At 37.8% G+C, this 13182-nt stretch overlaps 1 protein-coding gene across 3 annotated transcripts in view; it reads left to right on the top strand.

Annotated features, from left to right (window-relative positions):
- MICAL2 (microtubule associated monooxygenase, calponin and LIM domain containing 2) overlaps positions 1-13182 on the top strand; it is a 183195-nt gene that overhangs the window by 23340 nt on the left and 146673 nt on the right. For all 3 annotated transcript variants that reach the window (XM_089521194.1, XM_089521193.1, XM_089521191.1), the window contains exon 2: positions 7607-7964. In XM_089521194.1, coding sequence (XP_089377320.1) covers positions 7665-7964 — 300 coding nt within the window. In that variant the 5' untranslated portion in view covers positions 7607-7664. The remainder of the gene's footprint in view (positions 1-7606; positions 7965-13182) is intronic.

The following is a 13182-nucleotide window of genomic DNA, read 5'->3' on the forward strand; positions in this document are numbered from 1 at the left end:
TTTCCCTCCCTCAGAGCTATATAATTTTAAGATCAGCCACAAACTTTTGGTCTCTTTTCTTCCTCTGGAAACATCAAGATGTTGATGACACATACTCACCCAGATGGATTTAGTTCCTCTTTATGTCGCTGTAAAATGAGTTGTGGTTACTTGTGCTTTTTCCTTTGGTCACTTTGAGGCATTGAGGAATAGTGATATTCAGTGTTCCCAGTTTGTTACTAGAGCTTCAGGTTTTAAAGTAGAGATAAAGGAAAGCAAGCTTATATTTGTGTACTCAGGAGTATGTCCCACTGAGTTCAATGGAATTTATTCCCAGTAAGTGTCTACAGAGCTGTAGTCTTAGTTGAATAAACTGGCTAACCATTGAAAGTAAATTTTAATTGATGGGATGGTGAGTAAAGGCACACATGTGGATTATGTCTTTATTGCTATGAGGTTGTTTTGTTCTGATGTATTACTATATTAGGTAACGGGAAAGAAAATACCAAAGTCCTTTCTAACAGTACATGGTAACTGAAACCTAGAAAACAATAGGCAGTTTCTCATTTTTCTGGAAGTTAGAAGCTGTTCTGACTAAGAATTTTGGGATTAGTCAAATATTCTGAAAGTCTTTCTGTTTCTTAAGGCCTATTGGACCTGAGGGAATTATATAGCTAGTACTTTACTGGGACTCTGAAATATAGTACCTACGCAGTAGATTTTTTTAACCCTGCTTGAAATTTGAGATTCAAGACAGCTAACAGTAAAATCAAATAGAAAATGTATAATTAAAGCATAAAACAGATTAATTACAACATAAAACAAATTTAAAAGCTATTGAAAAAACACATTAAAGTATAAATTTGATGTAACAATTGTCTCTCATTCACATTGATGTTTGAATTAATTTAGTTTTCTCTTCTACAGGGAAGGCAGACAAAGTATAATCCCAGCACTGGATGTAAGTCTGCAAGACTGTTTCTTGTGGACTTCAACTCTTCCAGGTTCCTGGGTTGCCCTCTTTCTCCCAAGGTTAAACAGTCTCTCCTGAAAGCATCCTGGACCCTACATTATTTCACATAATACAGTCATTTTTCAAAACCAGATATGGACTTATAGAGTTTGGCATTTAGGGCAGTCTGGGGAATCCCTAGAATATCTCGGGGGCAGAACAATCATCATCATATGCACCACAGTGGTATCACTAGGATTGGCGTCACCCAGTGTGGCAACTCATGGCATCACCATCTATGAAAAAAAAAATCTACCTCCAAATCACAGATTTGCAGTGTATCTCAGCTTCTTTTCCCTCTTCCTCTCCCATCCCCTGTGTACCTTGGATGTCTTTGGTGCCCCCCCCCCCCCCGTTGTAACTGAAGAAGGGATGTCCTGAGTCCAGTGCAATCGAAATGCCTCCAGCCTCAATCCTCAATGAATAGACCCATTGATTTCATGTACCACAATGGAATCAAGGGAAGCTTAAGTTGGGTTGGCCCTATTTTTTTTAAAAGCATTTTTTATTGTAGTGTATATTCTGTCCTGTAATTCTACAGTATTATTTGTGCATATTTACATATTTATCAATGTATGTCCATAGCTTGAAGCATACCCACCCACTGTCCCAGTTATATGGTGACAGTCTAAAAGCAGATGAAAAAAAGTGGGAAAACAGAGGGTTGAGTCCTTACCCCTGCCACACACCACTTTCCCTCTTTGTCTTTTTATTTTAGTTACTGCAAACTAAGTTCAAAGTGTAAAAGTCATTTGCTTTCAATTAATTCAGCAGCAGGGAGAAGGGGGGGGGGGCAGATTGACTTTCCTGGTGGCAAAAGCAAATTACTGCAACATCTCCTGGCTTGTATGTTCTCCCTCATTAATAAATTTTGCCATTTTACCAGACTCTGAAGTTGCTCAGCCAAATGTATCCTGTTTTCATCTGTGAAATACTGAAGAGTATGTTGAAATTCACCATCTGTTCATGTGAATCTGTTAGGCATTTTGAAATTACTTCCCAACAAGCTTTGCTTTGCTCAGTGCTAGAGAGGGTTGATAGTTTTCTTGTACACATGAAGGTTATTTTAAAAATGTAAAGCTAATTTTAGTTAGTCTTATGGTGTGTCTTGGATAAAACTAAAAGCAAAAACACAAAATAAAGGCAGAGTGCTTAGTTTTTATAATAAAATGAAGCCACACAGGGACTTGTTTCAGTTGAACTTACAATATCCCAAAAGTATAGCCTGGAAAAAGCATTATGTCCAGGAACTGAACTAAAATTTCAGATTACTGTAAATGAGCCAGCGTGGTAATAAAAATATATAGTGACCCATAAATATAGTTTAATGGAGAATATTATGTGTTAACCACTGGAAGATAATATTCTACAAGTGTGTTTTAAGGCTATGCTTCCAACATTTCTGGTCATAGGACACAGTGTTCCCCCCCCCGCCCCCTTATGTAAAAATTGAAGGCATACTTACACAGACTGGGCACTATCCTTGCCATATCAGTAAATACAAGGTAGAGCTGGGATCAAGTAAGACCTTGGATTTCTTGGGTAGTGATAATGATTCAGCTCAGTGGTCCCCAAACTGTGCCCTTTAAGGGATTTTGGGCTTCAGCTCCCAGAATCCCAGACTATGGGCCAACATGGCTGAGGCTTCTGGGAGCTGAAGTCCAAAATCTCTTAAAGGGCACAGTTTGGGGACCACTGATACAGCTTATCAGCTATGACATACTAGTATCTTTGGTCCCTTAGCCTTTGGTCCCTCTTCTCAGCTCATCTAATATTTCTTGATTCAAATAGGGCTTTTGACAAGGCCCTCCATGATATTCCTGCAGACAGGCTGGTAAAATGTGGACTTGACAGTGCTGTTGTTGGGCTGATTTGTAACTGATTGATGGCATACTCCCCAAAAGTACATAGTTTCTTCTCATCTGGAAGAAAAATGATTAGTGAAGTGCCACAGTGTTCTGATGTTGTTTAGCATCTTTATAAACTTCTGGGATGATGGAATAGAGGGCATGCTTATCAGGTTTGGAGATGACACCAAATTATGAGGTAACTAAAGTCATGCTGCTTCAGATAGCGAAGGTAATAGATCCAGTAGCCATTAATAGTCTTATCCTCCAATTATTTGTTTAATCCACATTGAGAGCCATCAGTGCTGGTGGCCATCACTTGCATTCCATAGTGACTTGTGTTCAAGACTTAAATCTGTTGTATTCCAAATTGAATTCCATGCTTTTAACTATGTGATTTGTGAAGTAGTATCTTCTTTTGGTTGTTCTGAATCTTTCAAATTAGGTTTCACTGTAACATCCCAGAGTTACAGTTTTATGAATGTGGGAGAAAAACATCTCCCCATTACTTTATTTTTTATATATCTCTTTTATGTTCTTCCTCTGCATTCACCCTTTTTCTGACTGAAACTCCACAATTATCCTCATACCCTTTTTTTCATAAGGGAATTTAAGTCTGGTGACCAGAACCCTATACATTATGCTGAAGGCAGTTGCATTTATATAAGTAGAGTATGATAGTGACGGTTTGTATTTCAATTCCTCCTGGAGATGCCAATTGAACCTGAGAAGTTCCATGTGGAAAACATGTGCCCTCTTTTGTCCCTTGTATTTCCTGGAGCTTCTGTGTACCAGGTTTGTGCTAGATTTTGTTCACCTATAAAGTAGGTCCCTGTTTTTCATAAAAGGAGCAGTGGAAGGAGATAACCAGTAAAACATACATTGTAAGAAATATAAAACTTCAAAATCATAATTCTAGACATCAAGCAAGATAATCTTTTTCAGAACAGTTGCTGACTGTTTTCAGTGCTTTGCTTACTGTATGATAAACATTACTTCAAACAGAAAAATGGCAGCTGAGTTCTTTTAATCTTTTAAAAGTAAGTGAAGTAACAAAGAGAGGCCAAAATCCCCATTACCTTCAGAGACCCCCTTTGTTGCTTTCGGTAAGGCTAGGTCAAGGTTAGTTTTTAATCCTCAATCCTGTTGGAAGTGTAGGGCCTGTACACAGAAGGGTCTCCAGCTAGCTTAAGAGAGTCCTGTTCTTCCTCCTCTCCCACCTTGGGTGATACTGTATGTCTTTCACAGAATGCATACCAGTGCACCCAATTGCTAAACAAGTAGCTGAACAACCCTCAGAAGAGGCAGCTAATTGTAGCTTGCAGCTCTTGCTGAGAGGGGTGGCCTGTGGAGGAAAGGATTTAGGGGATCTAATATACCATTGTACTATCTTGTTATGATCTTAGGCTTGTGACATCTCCCACATCCTTTAATGGCTTCTCTCCCTCCAATTAGCAAAGGAATTCAAGGGAAGTGGGTTGCACTAGATAGAATATGGGGGGTATCCAAAGGGTCCTGTTACTCACAGTGGTGTAGTATGTTGAATTCTGATGTATATCTCTTATAGAGCAAGAGCACCCTCTCATGTCCCCTAGGAATCTCACCTCATGTGGGCACTTTTTTCCACGAGGACCAGATTCAGATCATTGTGTTTTAATTAGAACCATGCAAAGCTAATTCATGTCATGGAGACAGTTTTCAAATAATACTCAACAAACCCATTCTGATGTAGTAAGGAATGAAGAATTGCTTTGGTAAAAAACTGCCATTGTAATGTATTTAATATGTATTCCCCAGCTTCACATCCACGATCAATGCAAAACTCCATGAAGATTTTGAGTGATTTTGAGATCAGAATGCATTACAGCCATACTGCAGTTAAAAGTCCAGTTACTATTCTAAAACTAGGAAAGAGCCAGGGAATAGAATGTTATGCTTGTGACAGTAAGAACAAGGGTTTTTTCATGCGAAAGAGAAGTAATTCTCCAGCTTTGTAAAAATGGGATCATTTCACTTGAACTGATACTGTAATAATAATAATAATAATAATAATAATAATAATAATAATACAAAAGCCAACAACCACACATGAGTAAGGAATGTATGGCAACAGTCAAGAGACTTAATACTTGGCTCTAACTCACTGCAAGTATTTGGCAAAGCTTTATCCACTGCCCCTTAGTTCTGCAGAAATCCTCTTCAATACTGTTGAGCAGCATTGCTAAAAGAGGACATAAGCAATGTTGAGTTTATGTGATACAGTCTTAATGTGTGACATAATGAGTACCCTGTCCAGATGTTCACTAGCAAGAAGATAGCCACAATTTCATTCAGAAGGAAAGGCAGATTTGCTATCTGGCTAGGATGCTCTACCCATGTTTGCTCAAACATTTTGAAATGCCTCCAAGTATTTCTTCAGTAAAAGAAATATATTCTGAAGAAATATACATGTCACAGGAGACGTTTAAAAAAGGCATTAACTTGGCAGTGCTTGAGAGCACTAAATGGTCTACATTTCCTTATAAATACTTGAAGAAAAATATTAAGGAGTTTCACTTTCATGACCTTTTCCAATTGTTCCCTGCAGAAATTTTTGTGCAAGAGATTGTTGTTGTTGTTGTTGTTGTTGTTGTAGGAATAAAGAGAATCATGCCCTGTTACAGGGACAGAGTACCCTGTCCCCATCTGTCCTCACCAAACCCAGTTTCTGTTGTGTGCTTTGAAGTAGTTTCTAACTTATAACAACCCTATCACTGGATTTTTGGGGGGTGAGATAGTGGGGCTGAGATAGTATGTGGTTCATCCAGTTTCCAGAGTTGTAGTCAATGTTCAAACCACTACACCATCTGGCCTTTCAAATTCAAAGTTTAAGTTCCCATTAAACTTGGAGCAACAGTTTAAACTTCCCAAGATATTTTTTACACTTTGACCTCACCCGGTGCCCTTAATAGGCACAATAAGCCTAGAATTGACAACTGAAAGTCACTTCTGGTTGCAGCCTCTGGCCCATCTAAAGCCCAGTTGGGTGGTCTGCTCTGCCACAGGAGTGAAATTGCTCCAGTTGCCCACCTCTGCCCTAGGGTAAGCAGCTTGCTGGAAACAAGATTGAATTTTTGCAAACAACAAGAAAAATGATGTACAGAAGAAGGTGCGCCAAAAAGTATCCATCAAATATAATAAATAATAAATAAAACTTTTATTTTTACCCCGCTTTTTGTTAGAACATTCAAAGTGGCTTACAACAGTTAAAATAGTACATCGATATATACAAAGTATCCCCCCTTAAAAAATTAAACAATGTAAGATTTAAAATTACATAACTATTAAAAACCTATAACAGTGGCAGAGTCATCACATATATGTGGGGGAATCACCACATGGCCGAGTAGTTTATTCTGGAAAAGCCTGCCGGAAGAGATCCGTCTTGACAGCTTTCTTGAAGCTGTCTAAGTTGGTGATTTGACAGATCTTGTCTGGCAGGCCGTTCCACAGACAATCAGAGTGTGTGTGTGTGTGTGTGTTGTATAAGGATGTAATGTTCCACCAGAAAGGATTTTCTATATGTAGTACAGTGGGCCCTTGTTTCTTCTGGGGTTTGTTTCCAGGACCCCCCATAGATAACAAAATCCATGGATGCTCAAGTCCCATTAAATACAATGGCACAGTAAAATGGTGTCCCTGATATAAAATGGAAAAATCAAGGTTTGCTAATTGGAATTTATACTTTTTTGGAATATTCTCAAGATGTGGATGCTTGAATCCATGGATAAAAAAATCAGTGGATAAGGAGGGCTGATTGTAAACATTATTACATAGAGCCATATACTAAATTGCAATCATTTAACATGCTGGATATTATAAGCCATATACTTTGATCTTGACCTTTGATACACTTACCTGGGAAAATATAACGCATGTGTAAACATTTGGTGTGATTTGCCTGTACTGTGCCCTTATTTAGACAATATTCTGGAAGTTGTTAAATTGTAACCTTGCCTGTACTGCTCAGGCTATCAGGAGAGTGCAGAGTTGTTGCCTTTTATGTGCAGTTTCCTGAATGGCAGGTCTTTTTATTCAGGTGGTTCCAAAGGTAATTCCTATATTGCTGTTTATTGTATCCAGTTGGCCTCTTATCTTGTGGTTTATAAAGATTTGAATCTTGTCATGAGATGACATTCCCCTGTTGAAACAGCTGAATTGGTTACCGATCCATTTCTAGATACAATTTTAAGTGCTGGTTTTGACCTTTAAAGCTCTACATGGCTAGAGTCCAGACTATCTGGTAGACTGTATCTCCTTATATAAGCCAGGGCAAGCTCTAAGATCGGCAGAGGAGGGCTTTCTCTCAGTTCCACCACCTTTGCAGGGGTGAGTGGGGAAGACTTGGGAGAGAGCCTTTCCTGTGGTCTGCCTGGCCCTGCCTGCCCTTTTTTTGCCAGCAGATGAAGACATTTTTATTTAGCCAGGCCTTATGAATTTTAATTATACATCTCTAGTGTCTGTGCAAAGAGGGGTGCTTGTTATCTCTCTCTCTCTTTATCATATTTCATTGAAACTATGTTTTAAATATGTTTAAATATATTTGGGAGTTTGGTTGTCTTTCTAATAATATGGATATTTAATTTCTTTTTCACTTTTGTAAATTAATGTTTTAGCTGGACTTTTAAAAAATTATTGTAAGCTGCCTTGAATCCCATTTTGAGAGAAATGCAAGATATAAAGTCAACAAACAAACAAACAAACTTGACCTATTTCTGTCTCTTCCTAGATGTTATGTGTTTGGGAAAACTTGACTGCATCTTTGATATGAACCTCTGCCTCAGAGTATGCCATTAGGATACTCCCCTCTGTCTTCTCAGAACATGGAGGAAAAGGGTGATGAGAAATATAACCAAGCTGGCCAAATATTTGAAAACTTCGTTCAAGCCTCAACATGCAAAGGCACAATTCAAGCCTTTAATATCCTCATCCGTCATCTTGAATTAGATCCATTGGACAACAGGAACTTTTATTCAATGCTCAAATCAAAAGTGACCAGTTGGAAAGCCAAAGCTTTGTGGAACAAGCTAGATAAAAGATCAAGCCATAAGGAATATAAACGTGGAAAAGCTTGTGTTAATACTAAGGTAAGTCAATAATAGACTTGCTTCAAATGCTTTGTTCTCTAGGTGGAGCCTTGGGGTTTCTTTTCTGCTCAGTGGTTCTTATATGACTTACAAATTACAGATGTTGTCAACTGCACAGTAGCTGACAATACATCTGGCAATAATGCTATTACAGATCGCATCTCTCTTATCTGGAACTCCAAAATCTGAACTATTCCAAAAACCAGAACTTTTTCCGTGGGTGTTCACTGTAGACAAACTGTTTCATGCACAAAATGTTACAAATACTGTATAAAATTACCTTCAAGCTATGTGTATATGAAACACAAATGAAGTTTGTGTTTAGACTTGGATCCCATCTCCAAAATGCCTCATTTTGTTCATATATGCAAAAGAAGTATTCCAAAATTCAAAACAATCAGAAATCCAAAACACTTCTAGTCTCCTGCATTTCGTATAAGAGAGATTCAACCTGTACTACTACTAATAGCAACAGCAATTATTAATAATGGAGTTTGCCACTCTTACAGTATCTTGTTGGTCAATATATTTTCTTTTCTGGTGACAAATATCTGTGTAACATATGTCTTTCATACATTTAGGTTAACCTCCTCCATTGTTAAGGCTTTATTTTTCATAGTGTACTTCCCCTTGTAGGTAGTTTTCTAGTTTACTCCAGGGCTTGCTATTCATTGTGTATCATAATATAAGCATAGACCAAACTAGTCTTCCATCATTGGAAAGTTACGTTTGATGTATGCTTTTGTCTGTTTCCACTTACTTTAATTTTACAGTGATGGAGCATAATATAACCACAAGATTTGAAATGTCAACATTGCATTAAAAATTAATGTGCTCATATACAATACCTATTGTTGTCTTATCTAGTCATCTGCTAAAGAGGCATATCGGCATATTTAACATGATTAAATTCAAAGTTAGAATAAGACAGTGTGGGAAGCACATCTGACAGATAAAAGGCCACAGTAACTGTAGTTCTGTGCAAAAGTTCCTGAACAGAAAATTGTCATTGAAAGGTTGCTGCCTGAAAGGAAGAAAAACTTGTCAAAAGGCTGCATCTTTTGAGGAATAGGTTAAAACTTGTGAATGTTGACTTCATCCGGCAGGATAATGTCCTGAATTCAGAACACAGATGATTTGAAGTACTCGGGTTAAGCTCATAGAATGTGTCATTAGGCTTATAAAATGGTATTGTCACTAAGTTATCATCCTTCCTTAGTTAGGGTGGTTTCATTATACCTGTATTTTCCTGCTCATGTTCTGAGTAGCACATGGGAAATCATCCCTTTTTTGTTGTATGTCTTTTGCTCATAAAGAATGATTACATAGGATAGTGATAAAAATAGAAGCAGCACATGAACATAGATAATTTGCACAATGAATGAAAAAAGCACAGTATTGACTAATGTGTTAGACTTATCTGACATTTCAAGTACTCCATAAAGACATAAAGTTGTTTTTACTGCTATCAGAATATCAGGCTGTGTATATGAAAATACTTAATCTGGGGAATGGGAATGAAAACATTGACTGTGGACTGCAGGCTTACAGAGGCTATCAAGCATTCATTCCTTACTCATGATTCATAGCCTGCTGTGAAAATATATCTTTGGCACATGAGTGATAGGAAGCACATCCAGACAAGAACAACTCCCCAGGGATTACTTTGACGTAATGTTGGTACTGCTATGCAAAACATACCAGCTTGTCAACTGGCAGCTTAGTAGATCCTTAAAGGTAAAAGGACACGCCAGCATACATGTTATCCTGGGAGAGCACACTTTTGTTTTGGACAGGCATAAGTCTCACTTTGAATACAAGAGGTCAGAGAACTGAATCTGGGACAAGTGAAATGACCAACATATTGTGGTTTGAGAAAGCCAAATGCAACTCTTCTATTTAACTATAAAGATCAGAGTTTGAGAAAGTTACTTTTTGGATTATAGGTCCCAGAATATTCAGCCAGGATGACTTATGCATTCTAAGAGTTGTAGTGCATTAATGGGCAATATTCAGTAAAATCTGGATAAATGAGTTAATTTTGTATATATATTTTACACAATACATAATTATAAGTGCATTCTCGATGCATGCATAAGCATCTTAAAAGACTTTTTCATACTGCTCTTGAGCTGGAGAAATATAAAATCTAAAGTGTAATTATATTCTACTTTACATACTAATCTGGGAGAAGAGAGGTTAGTTTGCATCAGAATTTGCAGACATCAAATCTTTCAAGTGATCCCAGTTCAAAAGCAATTGTAGGTGCACTGTTTTTTTTTAACAAAGAGGGTATGGTAGAAAGGGGCCACTGGTTTTAAACGTCCTTTATATTACCAATCTAGGCTTTCAATTAATGCTGCAGACAGACTGAAGCAAGACTAAATGTCCAAACTCACATATGAAAATAATCTTTATACTGGTGGTTTGTCAGAAAAAAGCACAAGTTCTTGTTTTGTTTGTCCAAGCACTGCCAGGTTCAAACTGAGTTCTTTATGGGGACATCTTTATTGTTTTCACTTAGTGGACAAATGGCATTGTTAAGTGAGAATCAAACTACCCATTATGTTAATTTTGTGGTTATCACCCCCTTTCAAGGCTTCAAAAATGTGGTATTATTCTCTCTCCCATTTCTATCAAGATCATAGGACACAGGAAAGGGAAATTTAACCATTCCCTCTTGTATGGCAATTGGTATTAGAGGAAAAGCTGCCAATAAGAGTCTTTTTTGAAAAAAATAAAATAAAATCATTGCAAGTAGAGAGGGAAGAGTTAAGCATTTCTTCCCCATTCATTGCAATGAAATGTGTGTGCTATTTCTATGTCTAGTGTTTCTTTTCTTTTTTAAAAAAATCCAGACAAGGTTGCTGACCATACAATTTCTGCACTCTGCTTAGCATTTTGTTCTGTATGAATAGGTAAAAAAAAACTTTTCTGAATATTTAATAATATGTTGTAAAATATGTTTAGTGTATTCTAAAGGTCAAAGAACTCTAACAGACTATGGTGGTGGAGAAAATGTGTAAATACATAAAATTCTACTTGGTATGAAAAAGAAGGGCTGATAAGGTGTCTCTTCTTCATAGTTTGTGAATGAACGATAGCTGTGATATCTCAGGTACATTATATAGCAGCCTTGCTGAAGCTGAGTTAATGTAAGTGTGGATAGTACAGTTGGCCCTCTGTATCCACAGATTCTTTATACACATGTTCAAACTTCCACCCTTGAAAGTATGTTTTAGAAATATAAATTCCAAAAACCAAGCCCTGATTTTGTCATATATAAGGGACACCATTTTCCTGTACCATTGCATTTAATGGGACTTCAGCATCCATGGATTTTGGTATCCATGGGGGTCCTGGAACCAAACCCCAGCGGATAGCAAGGGCCCATGTATGCTATTAAATATCCTGATACAAGAATCCAAAAACATAGCCATGTTAGGCCCTATACAGGCCGGCCTGTGGGAGGAATCAGGTGCAGCATCCCGATGATGGACACCCTGACTCCTCCCCCAGGGCATCATAATGCCGTGTGCCATTCTGGATGGCGCACAGCATCATGGTGTGCCTCCAGCGCTGCATCCAGATGATGCAGGGCCGAAAGGGTGCCATACCGACGTGCTGCTGCAGCTATGGCACCCTTTGGAGGATGCAAAAAGTTCCTTTTTGCACCCTCTAGAGGTCAGATTGTGGCCACGGCATGAAGTTGCCACAGCCTCAATCCGGCAAGGAAAGGGCAGCCTCTCGCCACCCCTTAGGGGCAATCTGTAAAGCCCCTAAGTCTGCAATATCAATTGTATTATAAGCTTTTGTAGATTTGGTCTGCTTCAGACCAAGTTCATGTCATGCATCTGATGAAGCAGACTGAAGTCTATGAAAGCTTATGCTACAACTTTTTTCACTCATTTTCAAAGGTGCTTTGAAAGATTTCTTTGCAAACTGATATAAGAATGTTTTGATAGAATATAGGAAAGATATGTCTAGCAGAGACATATGTAGAGCTTGATATCTTCTCTGTTTGCCCTGGTTGGGCATATTCCTGTATAGAAAAATAAAATGTGAATGGTTGGGTCATGGGAGTAGCAATTACAAGAATTCCTGAAGCTGTAGCAGGAGTGGTTTCTGCTTTATACTTGTTCTGGTGGGTCCACATGTAGTTATCATGCCATCTGAGAGGACTATAGAATTCAGCCACTTTAGAAATGAGTGAGAGAAGGGAGCACTGTATGAATGGGTACATATAATTCTTCGGTTATTATTGCAGATTTTCGGAAGATTAGGCTTCCTTTAATTATTCAAAAGTAATGTTTATTTTCTCACTCTGCTCTGGTGGACATGTCAAACTAAATACAATTTTAAAGGCACAGAGAGTGGCCTTGCTTTTTCTTACTCAAAAGTAACTTGGAAGACCCAACCCATGATTCAATCTAAACGCGCACGCGCACACACACACACACACACACACACACACACACACACACACGGGGGGTCTTTGATCTTTGTAATTGCAATTAGTGTTATTTTTTTAAAATCCTTTTTATTGCAGTTTTAGATGTGGGGGAGAGATCATCTTCTAGACAATATTGGATGGCAACAAGGGGTTAAAATATTCTATTTCCCCCTTCCATGTTAGGTGCCATGGATTTACTAATTAATAAGAAAAAGATATAGCTGCTAGCTTCCTTTTTACTGCACTGTATAGTTTGCCCTGGAGAGTGTGTCCCACCAGATAAAAATGTACATTTAGACAAAGGATGTGGACTGCTTCTGTAACCAAAGTAAAAAAGGAGTGTGTGCAATTTACTCATGTCTGCTGCTACAGTTGATTTTGAGCTGATGTCATAACTCCCTCCCCCAGTACACATAGTGAGTATTATTCTGACTATTTTGTCACCCTAAACAAATAAAACTATTGCCGTAAGAAAGAAAAAAATGTGTTATTCATTATATTCCTTCACCTTATGAATTTATTTATTAATTAAAATATTTATGTCCAATATTTGAGGATCTCAAAGTTACATATAATAAAATGGTTTCAGGACACTAAATAACACAGCACTGTAAAGCTGAGTGTCATAAAAACATTTTTTAAAAATGCATGCTGGTTTTATAGGAATTTGGTATTCTAAATCCAAAGTTAACCTCAGATCCACAACTTGCTTTGATGTTTCTGTGTTTCAGTATTTGACTGAATGAAATAATCCTTCAAAGAATT

This window comes from Sceloporus occidentalis, unplaced genomic scaffold (assembly GCF_023333645.1).
Source record: "Sceloporus occidentalis isolate IW3139 unplaced genomic scaffold, rSceOcc1.0.p SCAF_4, whole genome shotgun sequence".
Taxonomy (NCBI): domain Eukaryota; kingdom Metazoa; phylum Chordata; class Lepidosauria; order Squamata; family Phrynosomatidae; genus Sceloporus; species Sceloporus occidentalis.